The following is a 26,118-nucleotide window of genomic DNA, read 5'->3' as shown; positions in this document are numbered from 1 at the left end:
TCTTTGCGCCCCAACCGAAGCCGGCACCTTGGTGAGGCTGGAGAGCAGGCAGCCGGAGGGGCTGGGCCGTGGCCATGGAGCTCCTCTCTGCAGCTGGGCGCCAGGCGCCGGGCGCGGGGGGCCCCGTCTCGGAGCTGCCGCTGCCGACCTGGAAATCACGTGAGCCCGGAGGAACTGGAGGGGACGCGGGGGCCGAGCAGAAGGAGGCAGTTGTGGGCGATGGCGTCACAGGAGTCCTCACACCCTCGGAGAATGAGATGCTCTGGGGCAGAATGAGAAGAAAGAAGGAGTGTGAGACGGCAGGTCACGTTGGAGAGTTGCACAGCTGGCCGGGCTCAGACGAGCGCACCACGTGCTCCTTTCACGGCTCCTACAGCAGTGACGTTCTTCTATGAATAACGGAACCGCAGCTCTATGAACGCAGGTGCGGGCTGAAGTTGGCTCAGGACTGCCTGTTCGCGGCCCCTGTGACCCCACTGTTCTCTACGTGCTCGGCACCACGCCACTTCTGTCACTAGAGTCCTGGGCCTCCTTGGCACCCGGGTCACCCTGAAGTCCCCTGGGGCGTCTCTGGACACTGGCGTCCCCTGGGGCTGGGTGGCTGCAGATGGGCTGAGCCACCCCTCAGCTAGCAAGGTGCCCCCGACCCACCAGGGCTGCTGGGGGATGAGACGCGTGGGTGCATCCAAAGGTAAGTTCTTTTAATTTCCAAGATTTAAGAAGGAATTCCTAAATAGAAAACATACTCAGAAGAGTTAAAGAATGCTTTTATTTAAAAACCCAATTAAAAAAAATTTGGGACACAGAAGTGTTACTATATGAGGTACAACTGTAGCTCTGTAAATACTATTAGAGTATAAATGATAAATTTGCAACAAAAATGAACACTGTGCAGCAATAAAAATTATAAATATCAAACTATACAGCTGCACACAGAATTATGAAATAATATCACATGAAAAGAGCAGGAGCCTACATAAAAACAGGCTCGCATGTGGCACTCAACACGCAGACGTGAAGGCAGGGAGAGACGCCCACGAAGCTGACCGACACACGGCGCCGGCGGCTCCCGGCCCGCGTCTGGCAGCGTGGCCACAGGTCTCCTGTGCAGAGCGTGTGGGGCCTGCGTGTGCCTGGGGTAGCGGCCGTGGTCACGCCACACTTGGTGCACGCATCTGCTCCTTGCCTTTTACCTTTAACGTTATAGCAAAACGTCCACGGCGTGAACACAGCTTCACGGAGCACATCGCCCCCCCCCCCCCCCGCCCCCCGCTGGCATTATCATCACTTCTCACTGCTATAAAAGTTGTATTTCTCAGCTGTTTTCCTGACAACAAAAAGCACCATGCCCACTGTGAAAACCAAGTCAAATGAGAAGCACGAGAAGATGAACACTGCCTGGGGCCCGGCTGCCGGGGACAGCGCTCGCAGCTGTGAGGTTCAGTCCCGTGAGGAAGAGGGCTCTCCACCGGCCAGTGTCACTGCTAACGCTTCCTGAGCGTGTCCTGCTCGGGCTCCACTCTTCTGAAACGAGACTCTTAGTGGCTCTTGAGTCACCCGACAGGTGGCCACACCCAGACCAGCCCGGACGGCAGTCGCCGGGGCCTCCAGGATCACAAGCAGCACCGTGACATGTGGCCGCCCACAGAGCTTCCTCTTCACTCAGGACTCCTTTCTGCAAACAGGGTCCCAGGACTGGAATTGCCACGTAAATGATGAGACTAACTTTAGGACTCCTGCTGCAACCACGCCAGGCTATTCCCTAAAGGGGACCGGAGACTACGTCGGGCACATTTACGCAGAAGCACTCACCTGCCGTGGCAAGTCCACCTTGAGGGCGCGGAGAGACATCTGGGTCCTGCTGTGTCTCCTGCGAGCAGAGGACAGGCCGTGAGCCCCACGCCCTGCTTGCATGACCCCACTGCTTTTTTATTTCATCTTCAGCGCATTTTGATAAGAATCTCATCATCAGAGGAGCTCCTGGAGCACAGAGCATCAGGGTGCCGACCCCGTTTCGTAAGGAAGGACTCACATAAAAACGTGGCCAAGGGTTTTTGTAACATGCCTGGAGGCATCTAACTAGAAACGGCAGGATGACAGAAAACAAGACGGCAAACAAAAATACACGCCAGAAGAGGTGGCATTAAGGAAGAGTTTCACTCACAGAAACAGTTTCAGATCCAAAGTTTAATACTAGGAAACCCATGCTCTGTAGAACACCGTGTCTAAGTGGAGCGAGGCAAACTGGGAGCAAGAAGTGGCATCTGCATATGAACAACTCAGATGACAGTAAAACGCAGACCTTCACCATTAAGTGAGACAGAAGACATTTACATAGCTGCAGTGCCTTTTATTCAGGCCAAGGCTGAGATACTTCAAATGCTGATTTAAATGCCCACACTCTGCATCATGAAGGTGAGAGAATTTACCTTTCATACGGAACCCTCTTCATCCCACCGTCTTTGACATAATCAGCAAGTTGTTTCTGAGTTCTTCCACTGCGAATAAAATTCAGATTTTACAGGAAAGAATAAACGGTAATACACAGCACTAATTTTTCACGAAGCAAAGGAAAAGTAAGACTTGCCCAGCCTCTGTCTTAAGTTTACCAATGCATTTAAAAAGTATGCTTTGCATTAATAAGCATAACCAATGTTCCAAACCGTCGTTAGCAGGCCTCTTTCCCCACTGCTCTATTTGCTGAGCTTCTCCAGTGGTTCTGTGGCTGCAGCCTGAACCACCCTCACCCTGACTGGACGTTTGGGTTCTCAGCGCCACAAGGCCAAGAGCTGCCCGGTGCGGCCACTCACCTGTATCTGAAGGACGAGCCTCTGCTGAAGAGGACAGCTTTAGCTTTCGGCTTTGGCTGATCTAAGAGTCTGAAGAAGGTGTGATGCTCCACACAGATCTTCCAGAAGTTCTTACATTCATCTCTGCTACCCAACACGAACTCCAGGGTGTCCTGGTAGGGCCCCTATGAGTGAAAAGGCAAGGGCTTGAGTGGCCACAGCAGGAAGAAAATTTAGGAAGGCCGCAGGCTACTCCGAAGTTAAAACCAGGGAGCTTTTCTTTCTGAAAGTTGTATATAAACTTCTGGTTCCATTTATAGTTGAGAGGAGAAAAATACAGTGGTATATTTCTTTTGTAGAAATATCAGAGAAGTGCGGTCATCTACATCACAAGGGCTAACATTTTCAAGTTTCTCTTTGAAACCTTTTCCCACGTTAGAGGGAGCCAAGGCGTCTTTTTGCTGCTGACACGCTCACCTGTCCTCGCCCACTCACTTCCCTGAGGGTTTTCTGAGGGCATCTGGATGAGCAGGACACAGAGGATTCCAGGCTCACAGACATCACCATGAAGAAGCTCCTGCCACCTCTCATGGTTACTGCTTAGGATAGATTCCTAGGAATGTCACACTGAACTCAAAAACAATGCACACTTTTGGACGTTGTGATGTTCATCACCAGATTACCTTCCAGAAGAGTATAATATCAACACTTGAACTCCTCTATTTAATCCTAAAAATCTTAAGTGCTTAGGAATCGACATAAAACATAGCCTTGCCAGGCGCAGAAACAGACACAGTTCAGGATTTGCACTGATTCTCTTCTTTCCCTGTCTCTGTGGAATAACTGCCAAAACTTTTAACTTGTAGAGGAAAAAAACTAGCCTTTTACTTGCATTTTATATGTGTTCTTGGCATTCTTTACACTTCTCTTTCATTCTTAGAAGAAATATTTGAATAACAAACAATTAAGCCATCTGTCCACACTTTCCGCACAAAATAAACAACTTGCAGGTCGGGTGACCCTGGCTGGACAAAGGCCCTGCTAATCCAGCGCCTCTGAGAAGCTTAGGGGCGGCCCCTCCCGGGACTGGCCCCGGCTCCCGGCTCGGTGGCGTGAGGCTGAGCTGCGGCCCCCAGGCCCCCTCCCACGGCGGCTGGCTGATCTGTCTCCCAGCTTCCTGGCACAGTGGACGAGTAACACCGTGAACATCTTAGAATCGTCTCAAGTATTGGATTTTTCCTCCCATCAGACTGTACAGACATTTATGTTTGTCCCTTTTTACTAATTTCAGTAAATTTATATTTAATTATTAACTTATGGACTCACAAAAGAAAGGAACATTTATTTTCTGAAAGTCAAGGCTTCCTCAGAACCATAGAAGGGTCAATTTCTGAGTCAAAGACAGAATACTGGCAACACCTTCCGTTCCTGCTGGACAGAAGCCCCAGCACTGATTGGTTGCGGGGCTCCGGACCACAGCTAAACACTCTGTGCTTCAGCTTTGTCACCCAAAAGAGCGGCTGCAGTGAAGCTACGGTCCTCAGCAGCCCGGGAGCCCGTCAGCCGTGGACGCTCTCAGGCCACTCGGCCACCCCGGGCCGCCAGCACACCCTGAGGCGGGCCCCCTGGGCAGGTCCCCCCAGAGCCCATCCCCAGCCATCCATCCCGCTCTTACATTCTTTTTTTTTTTTTGGTGTTTTTCTTTTTTTTTTTTTTAATTTTATTTTATTTTTAAACTTTACATAATTGTATTACCGCTCTTACATTGTTGTGTGCATTGTGCTGAAACGATATACCAGTAATTAACAACTGAGCAGAGGGCACGCCCCTAACTTCGGGAGCTCTCGTGGTAACACTCACATGGACCTCCGGGTGGAGTTTGATGAGGAACCTTTTCCTCTTGAAGCTGAGCTTTCGGAGCCTGGACCAGTTGAAAGTGTTGATTCTGGTGCTGCTCTAAAATCCAAGAGACAGACGCTGAGTAACGACACACGTGTAATCCAGACACGCACACACGCTTTCTCATGAAACAGAGGTTTGAGTTACAGCCTTGCTAGAAAGTGCAGCGTTATACTCAGAAGCAAATTATATTTAGAACTCATTATACAGATGTTACATTCAGAACGACTCAATTAAAATGTCAATACTAAACATACTAATCTGTTTTAGGAAGAGCACTTTGCTGCTCTGATACAGCTTTGATACAAACTTTTTTTTTTGTCAGTGTTAACAGTGAACATTTGGCAGCCACCCCAGCAAGGACAGCGCTTGGGAGGGGCTTGAGGGTGGCTGGGCAGGGATGGAGCAGAGCTGTTTCTCAGCGTAGGAAAGAGAGGAGGATAGAGTGATCCCAGTGGTGCTGGACGACCCGGAGCCAGGGCTGAACTCTGGACTGGGGCCCAGACCGGCTTCTAAACACTCTTCACCTCGCAGACGGGGACTGGCTGCTCTCCCAGGGTGGGGCAGGCAGGGAACAAAGGGACCGGACCCTGTTATTGTGTGAGAAAGTAAGTAAGTGCTCAGAAAGGACAGGGAGGTGCCGAGAGGCACAGAGTCACCTGAGAGGCGATTTAAAGATCAAAAGAAACTATGGCAGCAGACCAAACCTCAGATCACAGCCGGAATTACAGCTCAGTGACGGTAAGAGCAGGAGACAAGCCGGGTGTCCACAGAGAGGGAGTAAAGCAGGTGAGAAAGCCCCTCCAGCAGCCTGAGTAACGGAATTTAAAGAGCGGCCTTTTGGCCACCCTGAGGGAAATTCAGTCTTAAAGTATCTCTCCACAAATACTAATTACAGAGGACAAAAGTCTCCTTGCGGGCTTCCCTGGTGGTGGAGTGGGTAAGAACCCCCCTGCCAGCGCAGGGCCGTGGGTTCCACCCCTGGTGTGGGAGGGTCGCATATGCCCCCGGGTAACTAAGCGCGCACCAGCACTCCCGAGCCTGGGCACAGTGGAGAGGAGCCCTGCTCACCACAGCCAGAGAAGCGCAGCGACAGAGACCTCGCGCAGCCAGCAAGCAAAGACACCGCTTGTGAAAAGTCAGAGGCCTGTCAGTGCCTTCCGAGCAGGTGCCGGATGCCGCACCCCGGCAGGGACAGATGGCTCCGCAGGGCTGTGCCGGGCACAGCCTCGCACCCGTGACTTGCTGCCCAGGCAGCTTAGTCTCAGCAGCAGCCGGGCCGGGCAGGCCCATGTCACAAATGACCGGCCCAGAGCTTCTGGGGCACCGCGGCCGTGAGGACAAGGAGAGAAGTGAGACACTTCCCGCGGAGGATCCTGGGCAGACCCTGGCCAGGCGGAGCAGCTCAGCTTGGGTGGGAGCATCTGAAATCATGAGGTGGGCGCGCCTGGGGAACCCGGGTGGGGGTCCCCGGTGAAAGGGCTCACGGCACGCTCTTGTACTTCTCTGAACTTGAAAACTTTTCAGAATAAAAACTCTGAATGTATGGAAACACTCTCTGGCATTTTCTTTTCTGTCCTTGGTCTTCATGACCATTTACTCTTTTCCACAAACTCAGGATGGGGGAACAGCAAGATGAAGAATGCTTTCCATTCAAGATACTAAAGCCAAGCCCAGCACTTTAGCCGTAAGGAGGAAGGGGGCTTGGAAACACGAACAGCACGGACATGCTCTGAAACAAGGGGAAGCAGAGATGCCGCGGCCGGTCCCGGGGAGGGGCAGAGGAGGGGTGTTCGCGGGCAGAGGCGTAGGGTCAGCGAAGCTGGGCAGGGCGGGCCCAGGGCCCGGGAGGGCGGCATTGACGTTTTCTGGAATCGGGGCACCAGCTGCACGATTCTGCAAGTATATTAATACTGAAAACGCTGACTTATACTTCTGAAGGGTGGACTTCACGTTCTGTGAATTCCGTCTCAATTCTTTGCATTCCTGAGTTAAGAGATGTCCCTGAGATCCCGACTCAAACGTCAGCCCCCACATCCCCGTGCAGCCGACACACCGTCACTCCACCTGCGGCTCAGAATGAGGCACTGGAGGCTTCTCAACTCCATCCTCAAAACCAGCAAACCTTAAAACATCAACAGAAGAAAAGGCCGCACCTCAGCTCCTGGCCCTGGACGCAGGGGCTCAAGTGAGTCGGGAAGAGGGCCTGTCCAACAACGACTGTGTGTCCACACAGCTGGCTCAGGCTGCTGTCTGCCTGGACTGCACCCCACGGGCCCCCCAAATCTGACCTGTGCTGTTGATCATGTGAGTGCTGCTTGCAAACTGGGCAGGGGTGGATCGCAACTGTATTTTCCTCCTTTATCTGTAATTCTCCCAGAGTTACTAACTGCCTCTTTCCATCATTTTCTATGCACCCATCACTGGTTCAGCTCAAAACTTCCCTGCAGACCCTTAAAACTCTCCAGTGTGATCTCACCATGACATCACTGACTGGCTTTCTTTTTTGGTTGTGCCACAGGGCTTGCAGGATCTCAGTTCCCCGACCAGGGAATGAACCTGGGACCCAGGGGTCGAACAGGAGACGTGGGTTCAATCCCTGGAAGGGAAGATCCCCTGGAGGAGCAAATGCCAACCCACTCCAGTATTTTTGCCTGGAAAATCCCATGGACAGAGGAGCCTGGCGGGCTACAGTCCATGCGGACACAAAGAGTTGGACACAACTGAGCGTGCGCACATACACACACACACACACACACACACACACACACACACACACCCCCCACAGCAGCAAAGGCCTGAGTCCTAACCACTGGAGCCCCAGGGGACTCTCTGGTCAGGTCTGTTTCTTTCCTGGCAGTCTTCCCTGGAGCCCCTATGTCCTTCTGCTAACACAGGTTCTTCACATCCAAGCATGGCCACCCCCCAACACTTCCCAACACACTGCCCTGTGTTCTCGGCTCCCACCTTGGTCCTCTCCCGCACCTTCGGCCTTCAGAAGGCTATGCGGGGACTGAGTTTTCTGAAAAGCAGCATGTCTGGAAATGCTTTTACTTTCTTCTTGCATAGCAATCTGGCTGCACAGACATGGAACTCTGGGCTGGAAATGACTTCTTTTCACATCTAGAACCTCCATCCCCCAGTGTCCAGCGCGTTTCACGCCTCCGCGCCTCTCCCCAGGAAGCCCTCTGATCTTTTGTGTTCTGACGTCTCAGAAGGAAAAGTCCTGACGGATCTCCATTCACTAGGAATAAAGCCTGTGGGCACCTTCCATCTGGAAACCGGTGCCTGGAGGATTGGACGTTTCTCCTCCTGTAACGTCTGTAGCAATTCCTCCGCTGCCGTTTGGGTCCAGGCTCTAGAATCCTGGGATGCTGGGCCACCTGGGCGCTGCTGGAGTTCCCTCTGCTTCTCTCCCGTCTCTCACCCTTGTCTCTCTCTCTTCTTTGCGGAGCTCTCAGCCACGTCTCCCAGGCCTGCTGCCGCCAGCCTGCGCCTCTCTGGGCCCGTGTCCCTGTGCCTGCCTGGCTCTTGCTTCAAGGTGTGGGCTTTTCTCCTACTTCTGAGGCTTCTTCAAGAAGGTCTTACATACACACTGGAGGTTGGTGGCAACCCTGCTCTGAGCAAGTCTATGGGCACCATTTTCCCAACAGCGTTCACTCACTTCTCTGTACCACATTTTGGTAATTCTCACAATATTTCAGACCTCTTCATTATATATTTGCTAAGGTATTTGTCATCAGTGATCTTTGACATTACTACTGCAAAGGGATTATGATTCTCTGAAGGCTCAGATAATGGTTAACACTTTTAGCAATAATGTACTTTTAAATTAAAGAAAGAAAGAACATGCAATACAGTAATATACTAACAAGGCACCAACATGAGTCCAGATTTAGCATTCCCCTCTCCCCTCTTCGTCTCCCTGGTGGCTCAGGTGGTAAAGCCTCTGCCTACAGTGCGGGAGACCCAGGTTCAATCCCTGGGTCGGGAAGATCTCCTGGAGAAGGAAATGGCAACCCACTCCAGTATTCTTGCCTGGAGAATCCCATGGATGGAGGAGCCTGGTGGGCTATGGTCCATGGGGTCACAAAGAGTCAGACACGACTGAGCGACTTCACTTTCACTTTCTTTCTCCCCTCTTCTGAAAGCCTGCTGACTCTAGTCACCATCTGAGGGGTGGCCAATGCCAGCTTTTCCGCAGGGAATAAATTGTGTCTTGTGATTTCCTCTCTTTTCCCCACAGGAGGCAGCAAGTCACACACATAGCTCTGAGTACTCTCTCCGTGTAGCAGCACATCTCAAAGACCGTCTCGTTTATTAGGACAGCGTCTGCATCCTCTGCAGAGGTGGCCAGTCACCCCGTAACATGAGCGCAGCACCGTTTGCATAACCAGCCTTCTAACAGTTAATTACCAATATTTCACTATGACAAACCAGGCCAGAATCAAAACTCACAAGAGAGAGTTTACGCTCATGCTGAAGCTGTGCCCTGTTCCCTGGGGACGAGGGATGGGGTAAAGAGGCTCTCCTGCTTTTGCACCTCCTCCAGCCCCGAGTTTCTGCTTTTCTGAGTCTCTTCTTCCCACAAGTTTGGCACCTGCCCTGCAAATACCATCTTCCTCGGAAAGAAGGCTTTCCTCAAGTTCCTGGTTCTCCCTGTCACCGTCTAAGTTGAGCAGGAGGCCCCAGGTGTGCCTGAGTCAGGGACCATCTGGTAAACCCTGGCCAGGCACCGATGGGACACTAGTCTACGGGCACTGGACAAGGCCCAGCGTCTCTCCAAGGACGCTTATCAGTTGAAAGAGAAAGACCAATAACGATGCAGGGGAAGAGCCGGAAAGCGCGGGGTCAGCTTTCACGTCGCCAGGGAGGCCAGGCGGTGCCCCAGGTCATCCCCGAGGGGCACGTGTCCCCTGCATGCGGCCCAGCTGGGCACCGTCCCGACTCTAGCCACAGGAGAACAGCCCCCAGACTGGTCCAGTGTTCCTGATCGCAGGCGGCTGCAGCATGACAGCTGAATGTTATGGCTGCTTCTAGACTGGATCCTGTCCTGCAGGAAAACAAGAGCTGCATGGACACGACTGGCCAGGTGACATTGGGGACAGGCCCGTAGAGTCAAGAATCAGGGGCCTCAGTGACAGCTGCACAGCAGTCCCAACAGGGTGTGGCCTCTTCCCGGGGAGCACACAGACACTCTCGGGGAAAGGGCCCTGCGAGGGCAGCGCACCTTCAAGGCTTTGGAAAAACGTGCGTGTGTGTCTGTGTATACATATGTGGCCTGTGTGTGTACGTTTGTGTCTCTGTGTATATATATGTCTCTCTGTGTATATGTGTACACACGTCTCTCTGTGTATGTGTGTGTCTGTGTCTATACATGTGTCTGTGTACATGTGTGTACACATCCTCTGTGTGTATATGTGTGTGTCTCTGTGTATACATGTGTCTCTGTGTATATATGTGTGCACATGTCTCTCTGTGTGTATGTGTGTGTCTCTGTGTATACATGTGTCTCTCTGTGTATATGTGTGCACACATCTCTGTGTGTGTATATGCGTGTGCCTGTGTTTATATATGTGTCTGTGCGTGTACAGCTTCCCAGGTAGTGTTAGTGGTAAAGAAACTGCCTGCCAATGCAGAAGACCTAAGAGATGTGGGCTTTAGTCCTGGGTTGGGAAGACCCCCTGGAGGAGGGCAGGGCAACGCACTCCAGCATTCTTACCTGGAGAATCCAATGGACAGAGGAGACTGGCGGGCTACCGTCCATGGGGTTGTGAGGAGTCAGACATGACGGCAGTGACTTAGCACACGTGCACATACGTATATGTGCACGTATGTGTGCATCTGTGTGTGGTGTGTGTCTGTGTGTGTATACGTCTCTCTTGTGTGTCTGTGTATATATGTGGTCTGTCCAGTGTGTCATTGTGCACGTGTCTCTGTGTGTTTGTGTGTTGTGTGTGTGTTTCTGTGTGTACGTGTGTCTCTGTGTGTATGAGGTCTGTTTCTGTACATAGGTATCCCTGTACACGTGTGTGTCTCTGTGTATGTGTGGACTGTGTGTATGTGTGTATACCTGTGTGTATATGTGTATCAGTATGTACGTGTGTATATGTGTATCAGTATGTACGTGTGTATATGTGGTTTGTATGTCTGTGTGTTTATGTGTCTGTCTGTGTATCTGTAGATATGTCTGTGCATCTATGTATCTCTTTGTTTGTGTGACGGGCGGGCATGGTGGAGAGGTCTGACAGAATGTGGTCCACTGGAGAAGGGAATGGCAAACCACTTCAGTATTCTTGCCTTGAGAACCCCACGAACAGTATGAAAAGGCAAAATGATAGGATACTGAAAGAGGAACTCCACAGGTCAGTAGGTGCCCAATATGCTACTGGACATCAGTGGAGAAATAACTCCAGAATGAGATGGCTGGATGGCATCACTGACTCGAGGGACGTGTGTCTGGGTGAACTCAGGGAGTTGGTGATGGACAGGGAGGCCTGGCATGCTGCAGTTCATGGGGTCGCAAAGAGTCGGACACGACTGAGCGACTGAACTGAACTGATGTGTGTATATGTGTCTCTGTGTGTGTATGTGTGTGTGTGTATATGTGGTCTATGTGTATGTGTGTCTCTGTGTGTGGATGTGTTTGTGTGTATATGTGGTCTCTGTGTATATGTGTCTCTGTGTGTGAATGAGTGTGTGTGTATATGTGGTCTCTGTGTATATGTGTCTCTGTGTGTGTATATGTGTGTATGTGTATATGTGGTCTCTGTGTATATGTGTCTCTGTGTGTATGTGTGTGCGTGTGTGTATGTGTCTCTGTGTGTGGATGTGTGTGTGTATGTGGTCTATGTGTATGTGTGTCTCTGTGTGTGTATATATGTGGTCTCTGTGTATATGTGTCTCTCTGTGTGTGTGTGTATGTGGTCTCTGTGTATATGTGTCTCTGTGTGTGTGTGTGTATATGTGGTCTATGTGTATGTGTGTCTCTGTGTGTGTATATATGTGGTCTCTGTGTATATGTGTCTCTCTGTGTGTGTATGTGTATATGTGGTCTCTGTGTATATGTGTCTCTGTGTGTGGATGTGTGTGTGTGTGTGTATACGTGGTCTATGTGTATATGTGTCTCTGTGTGTGTGTGTGTGTGGTCTCTGTGTACATGTGTCTCTGTGTGTGTATGTGTATATGTGGTCTATGTGTATATGTGTCTCTGCGTGTGGATATGTGTGTGTGTGTATATGTGGTCTGTGTGTATATATGTCTCTCTGTGTGTGTATGTGTGTGTGTGTATATGTGGTCTCTGTGTGTGGATGTGTGTGTGTGTGTATATGTGGTCTATGTGTATATGTGTCTCTCTGTGTGTGTATATGTGGTCTATGTGTATGTGTGTCTCTGTGTGTGTATGTATATGTGGTTTCTGTGTATATGTGTCTCTGTGTGTATGTGTGTGCGTGTATATGTGGTCTATGTGTATATGTGTCTCTGTGTGTGTATATGTGTGTGTGTATATGTGGTCTCTGTGTATATGTGTCTCTGTGTGTGGATGTGGTCTGTGTGTATATTTATGTGCCAGTGTGTGTATGTGTGTTCTGTATGTTTGTGTCTGTGTGCTGCTATTTGCACATGTGATCTGTGTGTGTGTGTTTGTGGAGGGGCAGGGAGTGAGAACACAGGCCGGGGGGAACCCGTGTGACGAGCACGTGGGACTCTGCGTGCTCTTCTGATTCTCAGTGCTTTCAGATCGTCTGCGATGAGTCTTTGAAGAGGCTGGCCGGCAGCTCCCAGGGCTGGAGGGGGGACCCCGGGGTCAGAGGCCCACTTGCAGGCACTGCCCTCCACCTCCAAGGGGAGGCCCTCTCCCGGGGGTGGCTAACTAACTGTCCTGCCTGGCCTGCCAGTCTCGGCCCCGCCCCTGCGCCCATCCCACTCGCCTTCCGAGCTCCCAATTCCGCTGACAGCCCTTGCTCTCTGTGGTCTCCTTTCCATTCTTGGTTCTTACTGATGTCAAGTTTAAAAAATTCCTTCACTGCTATTCCAGGGGGGATTCTGAGGGAGTGGAAATGGATTCAATCTGCCGCCTTTAACCCGAAGTCTCTAATCCTTTGCTTTTGCAATTTCTTCTGGTCATAGATGACCTGTCCTTTTCTGGAAGAGTAACAGCCTCAATTTAGGGCTGCGCTTGCTCCTGTGTGCCGGGCAGGAGCCGCCGGCAGAGGGCGCGCGAGTGGGGCCTGGGCACGGCAGGGCCTGGGCACTCCGGAGGAGGCCACACACCGACGCTGTAAGTGCAAGCCTGGCATTCTTTCTGACAGGCAACTGAAATTTGATGCCTGATTTTAAAAGAGAAAGGAAGAGAAGGCGAAACTAAGTGTTCTTGGTCAGGGAGGCCGGGCTCAGACCGGCTGTGTGGGGGGCTGCGTGAAGCCCGCTAGGGAGAGAGGGGAGGGAGGAGCTGCAGGCCACGTTCCCCGAGGTGCTGAGGTCCCGGGCAGGGCCCGCAGGCCCTGGAGCCCGGGCGGGCGTCCGCAGCTGCTTCCGGGCGCTTCACACCAGCCGGCCCAGCACGCAGACACGTCACCAGAAACACAGCTCGGGGCCCTTCATATGTCTCCTCCCCTGCTCACATCCAGCGGGTGCAGACGGCCCCAGGACCACGGGCAACGCCCCAGAGGCTCTCCAGGTGGCTCGGGCTCCTGCAGTCAGTGGGACTGTGGCTCATGGCGGAGACCCCACGGGCAGCAGCCCCAACCCCCGGGGGAGACGCCGCCCTGCAGAGTGCTCTGAGCCCCTGGGTGAGGTTCCAGGGGACGACCTTCCAAACAGCATTAGAAGGAAGAGTGGGCTCCGGGACAGAGTCCAGGACTAGGAAACGGCCTCTCTAAGGGGGACAGGCTGGACCGCACAGTCCAAACGTCTGCCTCCCCGTCTGAGGCGACTCAGAAGTTCTGGAAGTTCTCACTTCCCAGCGCAGTGAGGAGGGCACCCTGCACACCTACCTGGAACACCAGGACCCCCGTGTGCGAAACGGCCAGCTTGATCTTGGCCCCCTCCCGGTCAGAAGCTGAGTGAAACCTGATGCCATACATGTCCAGCTTCCGGGCAATTTCCAGCACCTGGAAGTCTGACTCAGCAGGCGTCTGGCCCCTGCAATGAAAGACAGCAAGTTCACAGCGCTCCTGAGAGCAGAAACTCGGACAGAGAGACCGGGAAACCAGAATGGACACGCAAGCAGCTCAGGGGCTCCGGTCTCCCGGGGGCCGGCCCCTCCCCACAGATGTTTGCCCACAACAAAGGACACGGCACACAGGCCACAGCAGCTGCCCCCTTCCTTCCGGCCTGTACTCCCCAGAGGGGCGGATATGTTCTTTGCACTCCTGAGATGCTCAGCCTTGTAATTTTATCTTAATACAGACAAAGTGACGTGCAAACATTACAGGCAGAGACGAATACTAAAGACGGGACACACCACGTATTTAATGGTATTTAATGGTATCTCTGACTCGAGATGGACGGCATCACTGACTCGATGGATGTGAGTCTGAGTGAACTCTAGGAGTTGGTGATGGACAGGGAGGCCTGGTGTGCTGCAATTCATGGGGTCGCAAAGAGTCGGACACGATTGAGTGACTGAACTGAATGGTATCTAATGGACTTCCCTGGTGGCTCAGACGGTTAACTATTGCCTGGAAAATCCCATGGACAGAGGAGCCTGGTAGGCTACAGTCCATGGGGTCGGAAAGATTCAGACACGACTGAGCGACTTCACTTTCATTAAACCCACTTCAAAACTTTAAAAGGTACAATGCTAACCATTAGAATATACCTTTATAAAAATTAAATTATGCAAATGAACAAAAATAGAATCACCAAAACAACTGGCATTATCCTCGCCTGGCACACGGTCCGCAGACAGTGAGCGGCTCCAGGGCAGGGCGCTCAGGACAGCCCAAAGCCTCCACGAGCAACTTCCATAAACAGCTCTTTTTCTTCTTGCTTCTGAAAGCCTCAGTTTTTGCATCTTTTAGGAATAACACAACTGCTTGGCTTACGCCATTCTTGGAATTTCCATTCTTTGACGAAAATGTCCGTCCTTTGAAGCTGACTAGACGTTTGTCAACTGACACTCTAATAAGCCATCAGCAAGGCGATGACCCTGCTGCATGCACATGTCTCCTTCACATGCTCATCTCCCGACGGACACTGTGTTCTGGCCATCGTAAGGAACGCAGCTGTGAGCACGGGGGTGCGTGCATCTTTTCTCGTCAGGGTTTCTGTTCTCTTTCCATAAACACCCAGGAGTGGAATTTTTTATTTAATTTTAGATTTTTAATTGGAGTTGATTCACAGTGTGGTGCTAGTTTTTGGTGTGGAGCACAGTGGATCTGATACATACACACATCTACTCTTTTGTAGATTCTTCTCCCATGTAGGCCATCACAGGAGCCTCCACTTTGTTTTCCACAGCCCCTGCACCGATGTGCGTTCCCACAACAACGCACAAGGGCCCCCTCCTCTCCGCATCCTCACCAACACTCATCTCCTGTCTTTTTAAAAAAGGACACACAGCTGAGGTACAATATTATATAAGCTATAGGTGTGAAACAGGATTCATAAGTTTCAAAGGTTACATACTCCATTTATAGTTGTTATAAATACCAGCTATATATTTAGAAATCAGTGAACTAAAATGAACCAGAATAGGTGAATTTAATTCAGATGACCATTATATCTACTACAGTGGGCAAGAACCCTTCAGAAGAAATGGAGTAGCCCTCATAGTCAACAAGAGTCCGAAATGCAGTATTTGGGTACGATCTCAAAAGTGACAGAACGATCTCTGTTTGTTTCCAAGGTAAACATTCAATATCACAGTAATCCACGTCTATGCCCCAACCACTAACGCCAAAGAAGCTGAAATTGAACGGTCCTATAAAGACCTACAAGACCTTCTAGAACTAACACCAAAAAATCATGTCCTTTTCATCATAGGGGACTGGAATGCAAAAGTGGGAAGTCAAGAGATACCTGGAGTAACAGGCAAATTTGGCCTTGGAGTACAGAATGAAGCAGGGCAAAGGCTAACGGTTTTGCCAAGAGAATGCATTGGTCATAGCAAACACCCTCTTCCAACAACACAAGAGAAGGCTCTACACATGGACATCACCAGACGGCCAACACTGAAATCAGACTGATTATATTCTTTGCAGCCAAAGATGGAGAAGTTCTATACAGTCAGCAAAAACAAAACCAGGAGCTGACTGTGACTCAGATCATGAACTCCTTATTGCCAAATTCAGACTTAAATTGAAGAAAGCAGGGAAAACCACTAGGCCATTCAGGTATGACCTAGATCAAATCCCTTACAATTATACAGTGAAAGTGACAAATAGATTCAAGGGATTAGATCTGATAGACACAGTGCCTGATGAACTATGGACAGAGGTTCATGACACTGTACAGGAGACAGGGATCAAGACCATCCCCAAGAAAAAGAAATGCAGAAAAGCAAAATGGCTGTCTGAGGAGGCCTTACAAATAGCTTTGAAAAGAAGAGAAGTGAAAAGCAAAGGAGAAAAGGAAAGATATACCCATTTGAATGCAGAGTTCCAAAGAATAGCAAGGAGAGGTAAGAAAGCCTTCCTCAGTGATCAGTGCAAAGAAATAGAGGGAAATAATAGAATGGGAAAGACTAGAGATTCTTCTGGAGAAGGCAATGGCAACCCACTCCAGTGCTCTTGCCTGGAGAATCCCAGGGACAGAGGAGCCTGTTGGGCTGCCGTCTGTGGGGTCGCACAGAGTCAGACACGACTGACGCGACTTAGCAGCAGCATAGCAGCAGAGATTCTTCAAGAAAGTTAGAGATACCAAGGGAACATTTCATGCAAAGATGGGCTCAATAAAGAACAGAAATGGTATGGACCTAACAGAAGCAGAAGATAGTAAGAAGAGGTGACAAGAACACAAAGAACTATATAAACAGATCTTCATGAGCCAGACAGCCATGACGGTGTGATCACTCACCTAGAGCCAGACATCCTCAGTGCAGAATCATATAAAACAGATATTCATGACCCAGACAGCCATGACGGTGTGATCACTCACCTAGAGCTAGACATCCTCAGTGCAGAATCATATAAAACAGATCTTCATGACCCAGATAGCCATGACGGTGTGATCACTCACCTAGAGCTAGACATCCTCAGTGCAGAATCATATAAAACAGATCTTCATGACCCAGATAGCCATGACGGTGTGATCACTCACCTAGAGCTAGACATCCTCAGTGCAGAATCATATAAAACAGATCTTCATGAGCCAGATAGCCATGACGGTGTGATCACTCACCTAGAGCTAGACATCCTCAGTGCAGAATCATATAAAACAGATCTTCATGAGCCAGATAGCCATGACGGTGTGATCACTCACCTAGAGCTAGACATCCTCAGTGCAAAATCAAGTGGGCCTTAGGAAGTGTCACTATGAACAAAGCTAGTGGAGGTGATGGAATTCCAGCTGAGGTTTTTCAAATCCTAAAAGATGATGTTGTGAAAGTACTGAACTCAATATGCTAGCAAATTTGGAAAACTCAGCAGTGGCCACAGGACTGAAAAAGGTCCGTTTTCATTCCAATCCCAAAGAAGGGCAATGCCAAAGAATGTTCAAACTACTGCACAATTGCACTCATTTCATACGCTAGTAAAGTAACGCTCAGAGTTCTCCATGCCAGGCTGCAAATGTGAACCAAGAACTTCCAGATGAGTCAAGCTGGATTTAGAAAAGGCAGAGGAACCAGAGATCAAATTGCCAACATCTGCTGGATCATAGAAAAAGCAAGAGAATTCCAGAAAAACATCTGCTGCATTGACTAAACTAAAGCTTTTGACTGTGTGGATCAGAGCAAACTGTGGAAAATTCTTCAACAGATGGAAATATCAGACCACCTTACCTGCCTCCTGAGAAATCTGTATGTAGGTCAAGAAGCAACAGTTAGAACCAGACACGGAACAATGGACTGGTTCAAAATTGGGAAAGGAGTATATCCAGGCTGTATACTGTCACCCTGCTTATTTAACTTATATGCAGAGTTCAGTTCAGTTCACTTGCTCAGTCGTGTCTGACTCTGCAACATCATGGACTGCAGCATGCCAGGCCTCCCCGTCCATCACCAACTCCCAGAGCTTGCTCAAACTTATGTCCATTGAGTCAGTGATGCCATCCAAGCATCTCATCCTCTGTCTTCTCCTTCTCCTCCTGCCTTCAATCTTTGTCATCATCAAGGTCTTTTCTAATGAGGTGACTCTTTGCATCAGGTGGCCAAAGTATTGGAGCTTCAGCGTCAGCATCAGTCTTTCCAATGAACATTCAGGACTAATTTCCTTAGGATGGACTGGTTGGATCTCCTTGCAGAGTACATCATGTGAAATGTCAGGCTGCGTGAAGCACAAGCAGGAATCAAGACTGCTTGGAGAAATATCAATAACCTCAGATACACAGATGACACCACCCTACTGGGAGAAAGTGAAGAACAACTCAACAGCCTCTTGATGAAAGTGAAAGAGGAGAGTGAAGAAGCAGGCTTAAAAATCAACATTCAAAAAACTAAGATCATGGCATCTCATCCCATCACTTCATGACAAACAGACGGGAAAACAATGGAAACCGTGTCAGACTTTATTTTCCTGGGCTCCAAAATCACTGCAGATGGTGACTGCAGCCATGAAATTAAAAGATGCTTGCTCCTTGGAAGAAAAGCTATGACCACCCTAGGGAGCACATTATTAATGTGTTTTTAAAGCAGAGACATTACTTTGCTGACAAACGTTCATCTAGTCAAACTATGGCTTTTCCAGTAGTCATATATGGATGTGAGAGTTGGACTATAAAGAAAACTGAGCACTGAAGAATTGATGCTTTTGAACTGTGGTGTTGGAGAAGACTCTTGAGAGTCTCTTGAATTGCAAGGAGATCCAACCAGTCCGTCCTGAAGGAGATCAGTCCTGAGTGTTCATTGGGAGGACTGATGCTGAATCTGAAGCTCCAATACTAATATTTTGGCCACCTGATGTGAAGAGTCAACTCATTAGAAAAAGACTCTGACGTTGGGAAAGACTGAAGGCAGGAGGAGAAGGAGAAGACGAGATGGTTGCCTGGCATCACTGACTTGATGGACATGAGTTTGAACAAGCTCCAGAAGGTGGTGAAGGACAGGGAAGCCTGCCATCCACGGGGTCACCAAGAGTCAGACGCGACTGAGCAGCTCCACAACTGGCTGCATCCCCTGTGACAGCACAGCCGGCAGCTAGCCTGGTGTATACACAGCAGCTGCAGCTCTTACTCCTCTGCCCTGTCCCCCCTTCCCCAGCCCTCTCCCCCGGTATCCCCTATATCACACGTCTATATCACGTGTCTGTTTCTGTCTTGTTCTATCCACTAGTTTGCTGCATTTCTAAGATTCCGTATGTAAGTGAAATCATGTAGAATTTGTTCTTCTCTGTCTGAGTTATTTCACTTGGCACAATACCCTCCAGGCCCATCCATAATGTTGCAAGTAACAGGGTTTCTTTCTTCCTGTGGCTGAGCAGTATTCCATTGTGTATGTGTATATACATGCACACACGCGCACGCACGCACGCCCGCATCTTCTTTGTCCACTGCTCTGTTGATCTGTTTCTCGTCCTCTGTCGCAGCCTCTGGCAGGTGTGAGGCGGCATCTCACCGTGGTTTTGATGTGCGTCTCCCTGCTGACTGGCGGCGCTGAGCATCTTTTCACGTGTCTGTGTTTCTTTAGAAAGATGTCTCTTCAGGTCCTCCGCTCAGTTTTCAATCAGGTTGGTTGTTTTTTCATGTTGACTTGTATGACTTCTGTGTGTATTTTGGATGCTGACTCTTTAACCAGACATATTTTCTCCTATTCAGTAGGTAGCCTTTGTTTTGTTGATAAGTCTCCTTTGCCGTGCAAAAGCCTTTTGGTTTTATTAGGTCCCATTTGTTAATTTCTGCTTGATCCCCTTGCCTGAGGAGACACATCCAGAATCACAGAGTTGACCCTTGAACAAATCGGGGGTTAGGGGCCCCAACCCTCTGCACACACCCGCCGTCGGCCCTCGGTATCCATGGTTCTACATCTGAGAATTCAACCCGCCTCGGACCACCCCATGTAGCATCTGCTACTGAAAACAGCCCGTGTGTGAGTGGACTTGCCCAGGTCGAGCCTGTGTTGTTAAGGGGTCTACTGTACTGCTAAAGTCCATGTCCAAGAACATACCGTCTGTTTTCTTCCAGGAGTTTCATGGTTTCAGGTTCTATAAGGCTTTTTCTGGCTCCACAGCTTAAACCAGGACTAGAGCCTTGGGTGCTGGCCGCCTGTACGGCCCCAGGCTGCTGGCTCGGGCGCATCCTTGCGGTTCATCCTTGTGGCTCATCTTTGCAGTTCATTCTTGTCTCATTCATACTCGTGGTTCATCTTTGTGGTTCATTGTCGTGGCTCAACTTTGCGGTTCATCTTTGCGGTTCATCCTTGCAGTTCATTCTTGCGGTTCATCCTTGTGGTTCATCCTTGCAGCTCATCTTTGCAGTTCATTCTCGTCATTCATACTCGTGGCTCATCTTTGCGGTTCATCCTTGCGGTTCATTCTTGCAGTCCTCGCAGAGTGGGCTCCGCCCGTCACTCCAGCCCACAGGTCACAACTGACAGGTCTGGAAGCCAGTGCTGCCCGACCAGACACGCAGAAGGCCCCTGTGGCTGCGAGCAGAACACGTGGACAAGCACAGTCCTTCAGGAAGGGGAGGGGACCTTCAGTGGTCTGACCTGGGTCTGTGTCACTCAAACCCACCCTCACCCCAAGCCCAAAGCAGGGCCTGCAGCAGAGCCTCACCGACAGGGCGTCGGTGCGTCTGCAGGCTCCCTCCCCAGGGCCAGGCCTCCAGGACCCTCCCCGCAAGTGGCTCCCCAGCCTGGCCCGGCCTCTCCATCTCTTAGTCCCTCTTTGGTCACCCTCACCTCACCCCAGGGCCGCGTCTCAGGGAGCTAGACGACAGGGCTGTGGCACAGGTGACCCCACCCCGGACCCCCGACCTGGCGTGGCCACCACAGGACCTGGTCCGCCCCAGGGAGGGGCAGGGGCGAGCGTCTCGCCCGAGCCTGACGATGCCCAACTCACGCGAGCTCGCGGTGAAACGCCAGGATCCTGTGCAGGGCACGCTCCTGCCGTGGCACATACTCGTGGGCACGCAAGTGCTCCCTGTCCAGCGCCTCATCGTAGTCCCCGACTTCCGCTGAGGTGAGAGAGGAACAGTAGGCAATCTTAGTGCTTACGTAAAAATACAAGCAGGTAAATGCATGAACTAAAAGCAAAAAGATTCTAATTCTGTAGTATGAGAATATACCCCTCAAACAAAATTCTGTACTAGATTTTCCCAAATATCTTATGCTATTAGAGGCAAACACACAGGTGAAGGGAATTTCTCCTGAGTCCTGAACAGGAAAGATGCTGGTGAGCAACTTGGGCGGCAAATCCCGAGCTGTGGTTGGCTACATTTTCATCCACGCTTTCTCTGTCAGCTATCTCAGGACCACTGCATCCAGGATAAGGTCCTGTGTTTTGTTTCGGGATAATGCATTTTAAATTGTTTTTTCCTTCAGTACTTCTCAAATTCTCAAAAAACAATGACAGTCTCCAGTTTCATGTATTTTAAGGCTATACTCATTTGAAAAACAGTGGTTAAAGCCCAGCACTTTTAAGCAATACACTCTGTTTGGAGACATTTCACCCTCACAGAAGGCCCGCAGGCACAGGGTCACACCTTGGCACAAGTGTGTAACAACAGGACCTGCCCCCCGACCCCGCACCCACCGCCCAGATCGGGACCACCTGCTGCTGCGTCCTAGCTGCTGCATGGGTGTCTTGGCAGCTGCCTGACATGTCTCTGCAGCCAAGGACCAGGTAGAACCCTACAGCACATCTAGCCGTGTGCATTTTCACCGGCCTCCAGTCTCTGCAGCACAGGCCTGAGGTGGACACGTCACTGAGGGACACCTGAGCTGCATGCACAGCCCTCAAGCAAGAGGCACCGCCAAATGGTGCTGTGCACTGAAGAGCCACCTTCCATCTGACACGACCTGGACAAACAAGAACTGAAAGAGTCCCGAGAGTCCCTTGGACTGCAAGGAGATCCAACCAGTCAATCCTAAAGGTAATCAGTCCTTAATACTCATTGGAAGGACTGATGCTGAAGCTGTTCTCCAATACTTGAGCCATCCGGTGAGAAGAGCAAACTCATTGGAAAAGACCCCGATGCTGAGAAAAACTGAAGGCAGGAGAAGAAGGGGATGACAGGGGATCAGACGGCTGGATGGCATCACCGACTCAATGGACATCAGTTTGAGCAAACTCTGGGAGATAGTGAAGGATAGGGAAGCCTGGTGTGCTGCAGTCCATGGGGTCACAAAGAGGCAGACACAACTTAACAACTGAACAACAATAAAGAGGCTTCAACACTTGTGTTGCCAACCGTGAACAAGACCCACCTGGCAGGACGGCAAACCTCTGGGAACACTTGCCGTTTGGAGATGGTGTGTCAGGGACGGACCAAGGAAGGCACATACCCTACGGTCCTAACATGCTGGGGCCTCTCTCTGCCCTGCTTCCTGCACCCACACTCCAGAGCGTCCACTCTACACAGAAGACGTGGTCCAGCGCCCTCACTCCAGAGCGTCCACTGTACACAGAAGATGGGGTCCAGCCCAGGAGCCTTCCGGGCCTCCTCCTTTCTGTCCTGCACCGGGCAGCACACACCTGCTTCCCACAGCCTCCCCTCGTGCTCCTCCCAGCTCAAGTCTGAAGTCCATAATGCGCCGTGCTCTGAAGCATCACCCGCTGAGATGCTGGAGGGTCTCCTCTGTCCTTCAGGGACTGATGCCTGCCTTGCATGGGGGCTGTGATGTCACCCCAGAGTCAGGGTACAGCCTGGAGCCCAAACTGGAGGTCTGAGGCCAAGGGAGACCGTTGGGGTCTCGCATGGCCTGTCTCCCTCCCAGGCAGGAAGCTAACTTTTAGCCCCTCAGAAAAACCTGGGCACAGCGGGTCCCGTGAGTGTGGGTCGCGTGGGGACACTCACCCTGTAGGAGGTGGGATGCCAGGAGGGCAGCCGTGGTGTCCGTGCAGGTCAGACGTTCCTCCAGAAGGTCTCTCTTAAGCTGCAGGGCAAACAAGTATCTAGGAGGAGACAGAAGCACACAAATCAGGCCCAAGGCTCCTGGGACACATGCCCCCCATGTTGCAGGAAGACACACAGCCCTGCCGCACTGAGCAGACGGTGCCAGGCGGCCTGGCCCCACAGAGCTCAGCATCCACGTGGCGGCCGGCACACCACACGCTGGGCACCAGACCGCCCGGAGCTGCGCTTTCCAGGGGGCAGCTCACAAACTCGCGCTCCTTGTGTCACACAGACAGAACCGCACGCACGGTTTTGTGGGAAGTAGCAGAAACAGCCAACAAGGACAGAACGTCAAGTGTGGCTGTGAGTCTCAAAGAGACAGATAATACCCGGTCTTGGCTGGAAGCTGAGACACAGGCACGCTGAATTAAGGGGTGAGAGTGTAGCAGGGCGTGGGTTGACACGACTTACACATTCACTCACTCCAGCAGTGAGCAGCCCCGAGCACACGGGTGCTCCAGGCGCAGGAGACAGCAGGGGAGCAGCAGAGCCGCCCCGTCCTTCTCGGGGCTCCCACACCAGTGTCAGCACCAGTGCCTACTGGGCTCACACCGGAAATGTGCGTCCCCCTCAAGCAATCCCACCCCGTGAACTTCTCTACAGAAATGTTTCCAGAGCTCACCAAGATGTGCGCAGAAGGACACTTAGCTGCAGCTCTGCAGCAGAGAACAGCCAGACACAACCCAGACTCGCCCCACATGAGGCTGGTTCACCAGAGCCGGAGGCAGCCACACACACCGACGTGAAGGACGCCCAGGGCAGCAGCGGGCACGCAGGGAAGAGAAGGAGACCCTCCCACGGCTGTGTGCGCAGTCTGACTCTGCTTTCTAAGACACTCATTTAAGGCCCCGGTCTGCCGGCGCGGGGACTCCACCTGGAGGACACGCCCCCGTGGCAGTCCTTCAGGGACCAGGGTGGCACGCAGTGAAGAGGTGTGCCGACTTTTTACTCCACGTAACTTTATTTTAAAGCTTTTTTTCTTTTACCACAGATATGTCGTTTTTAAATAAATTAAACAAAGACCTTCTGCATAAACTCGGCTTGGCCCCCGGACAGAATTAGGCTGACACTTCCTGTTGCTCACAGTTGTTAAGGCATATATATTTAAAAGTGGTTCCTGAAAAGGGACTTCATGGTAAATGTCAGGCATTTAATGCACCGTTAAGATAAGCTCACTCATATTTTCTGCTGTCCCTGGGGTCGGCCTCCCTCCTGTGAAGACTTGAGGCTGCAGCCACGTGGCCTAAGCTTCCCTGCAGCCCAGCCTGTGGCTCTGTGACAGTGGAACAGTCGGCAGAGACCCAGGCAGCGGGTCCAAGACCCAGAGGATCCGGGTACAAATCCATGTTGGGTCAGGGAGCTATTCTGTTACTACTGCATCGTCACTGTGGTCTTCTCTTCACTTGTATCCAACTCTGGGTTTTCACTTGATTTTTAGATTTTTTGCTTTATTCCTCATGATAAAGTTAGTACATAAAAGACAAGGGAAAAAACCACTTCCATAATCTTAATACCCAGGTGAAACAACTGCAAACACTTTCAATCATTTCTGCAAAGAATCAATCGTGAATTTAAAAAAGCAGCAAAAAGAGATCCCCCGAAGAGTTTCTGCTCCGTATACTCCTAAAGACTTTCACACTTGGTCCTGCTCCCAGTTAAAGTCATTTTGTTGATAAAATAGTAAAGGAATGGGCAAAACTCTTACAAACTTCGTGCAAGCATGCTAAGTCGCTTCAGTCGTGTCTGACTCTGTGAGACCCTATGGACTGCAGCCCACCAAGCTCCTCTGTCCATGGGATTCTCCAGGCAAGAACACTGGAGTGGGTTGCCATGTCCTTCTCCAAACTTTGTGCATACACACAAATCTAGGCTCATCTGGAGAATATCTGTTCAGCAGTACCCTAACATCCCACTTTTAATTCTCAAATTTGTACCACAAACTTTCTTTTAAATCCTATTTGCATTTGGGTCTGTGAGGAGTTAACTCCAACAATGCTTCTTTTAGCTGTGACATTCTGGTCCCAACTTGGACACGGACACTGGGCTGGTTCTCTGTGTGAAGGACCCTGACCAGGCGCCCAGGGGACGCGCAGGTGCTGCAGAGGGTGAGCGGGACCCACTCGCGGTGGCTCCTGTCAGTCAGGCTCTTTACCGTGTATATTCTTCTTGCAGCTGACCCGGATCCGGTGGGAAGAACTTCACCGCCAGGCGGAGTACTGCATTCTTTGGTCCTATAGAAAGAAAGATTTACGGTCCACAAATAAGTCACTCTCTGTATTTGCTGTCTCTCTGCATGTTCTGGCATAACTGAGCTGGTGCTTTCAAATGGACTGTTGGAGCAAGTCTTTTCAAGTAAGAGGATATTAAGACACTTCCGGTGCATGGAGTTATTAGTCCTAAGTACCAGTCACACATAGCAAAGAAAAAAAATGAAAACTTTTGTATAAAGCAGAGGTTACTGAAAGTTTGAAACCCTAAAAAAAAGACTGCACATTAAAATCTTAAAATATATTCTTTTTATTTTAGGAGTAAAAAAGTGTGTTTATACTAATAGTAGTAGCAATAATTTTAAAAGCCTGCAAGCTCCCAGGCGGCCTAGTGGCTATGATTCTGGGCTTTCACTGCCAGGGCCTGAGTTCAACTCCTGGTCAGGGAAAAGAGATCCCATGAGCAGAGTGGCAAAGCCAAAAAGCAAAAATAAATAAAAAATTAAAAGGCCATTATTCTTTAAATCCTTATATACTTTAGCGAAAGAAAAGTGTTATCATTCAATATACGAAACGAGGACAACCTGATTACTATAAAGGAAAAGCATAAGATATTAGCTCATCTGAGTATTTAAGCTTTACTGAAGTTTTATAATAACCCAATCATGTAACTTTCACCAACAGAAAAGAGGAACTGCTTTGCTAAAATGCTATGGCAATTGAAATGGTCTTGGCTTCTAAGTGAACAGAAGTTCCTTCCATAATCCTCTCCCCCTCAATTTAGTTCTAAAAATGTTACAGGTGAGTTCAAATGACTGGAGATGTCACCCTGAATGTCCTTTCATAATTAGAAGCTACACACTTATTTTGCATATTGGCCAAAACTGGAAGCAATATTGACCAGCATATCCTATTTCTCCCACAGGTGAGGCAGGTAACCAAGAACTATCCGAGTTAACTGATGGCCCACCCTCCACGCCCCATGCTTGAAGCTAACCGGCAGAGCG

At 50.4% G+C, this 26,118-nt stretch overlaps 1 protein-coding gene across 7 annotated transcripts in view; it reads right to left on the bottom strand.

Annotated features, from left to right (window-relative positions):
* The window catches only part of FARP2 (FERM, ARH/RhoGEF and pleckstrin domain protein 2), a 100,616-nt gene that overhangs the window by 27,322 nt on the left and 47,176 nt on the right, over nucleotides 1–26,118 (bottom strand). For all 7 annotated transcript variants that reach the window (XR_011565993.1, XM_070787080.1, XM_070787083.1 and 4 more), the window contains exons 5-13: nucleotides 25,057–25,135; nucleotides 22,806–22,903; nucleotides 20,849–20,963; nucleotides 13,685–13,832; nucleotides 4,650–4,745; nucleotides 2,811–2,974; nucleotides 2,430–2,498; nucleotides 1,813–1,870; nucleotides 28–262 (exon numbers count right to left, since the gene is read on the bottom strand). Coding sequence is in view for 6 of the 7 variants with exons in the window: in XM_070787080.1 (XP_070643181.1) it covers nucleotides 28–262; nucleotides 1,813–1,870; nucleotides 2,430–2,498; nucleotides 2,811–2,974; nucleotides 4,650–4,745; nucleotides 13,685–13,832; nucleotides 20,849–20,963; nucleotides 22,806–22,903; nucleotides 25,057–25,135 (1,062 nt within the window). In the remaining variant the exon portion in view is untranslated. The remainder of the gene's footprint in view (nucleotides 1–27; nucleotides 263–1,812; nucleotides 1,871–2,429; nucleotides 2,499–2,810; nucleotides 2,975–4,649; nucleotides 4,746–13,684; nucleotides 13,833–20,848; nucleotides 20,964–22,805; nucleotides 22,904–25,056; nucleotides 25,136–26,118) is intronic.

Source organism: Bos indicus, chromosome 3 (assembly GCF_029378745.1).
Source record: "Bos indicus isolate NIAB-ARS_2022 breed Sahiwal x Tharparkar chromosome 3, NIAB-ARS_B.indTharparkar_mat_pri_1.0, whole genome shotgun sequence".
Lineage (NCBI taxonomy): Eukaryota > Metazoa > Chordata > Mammalia > Artiodactyla > Bovidae > Bos > Bos indicus.
The sequence above is the reverse complement of the archived record's forward strand: the minus strand, read 5'-3'. Positions and strand labels throughout refer to the sequence as shown.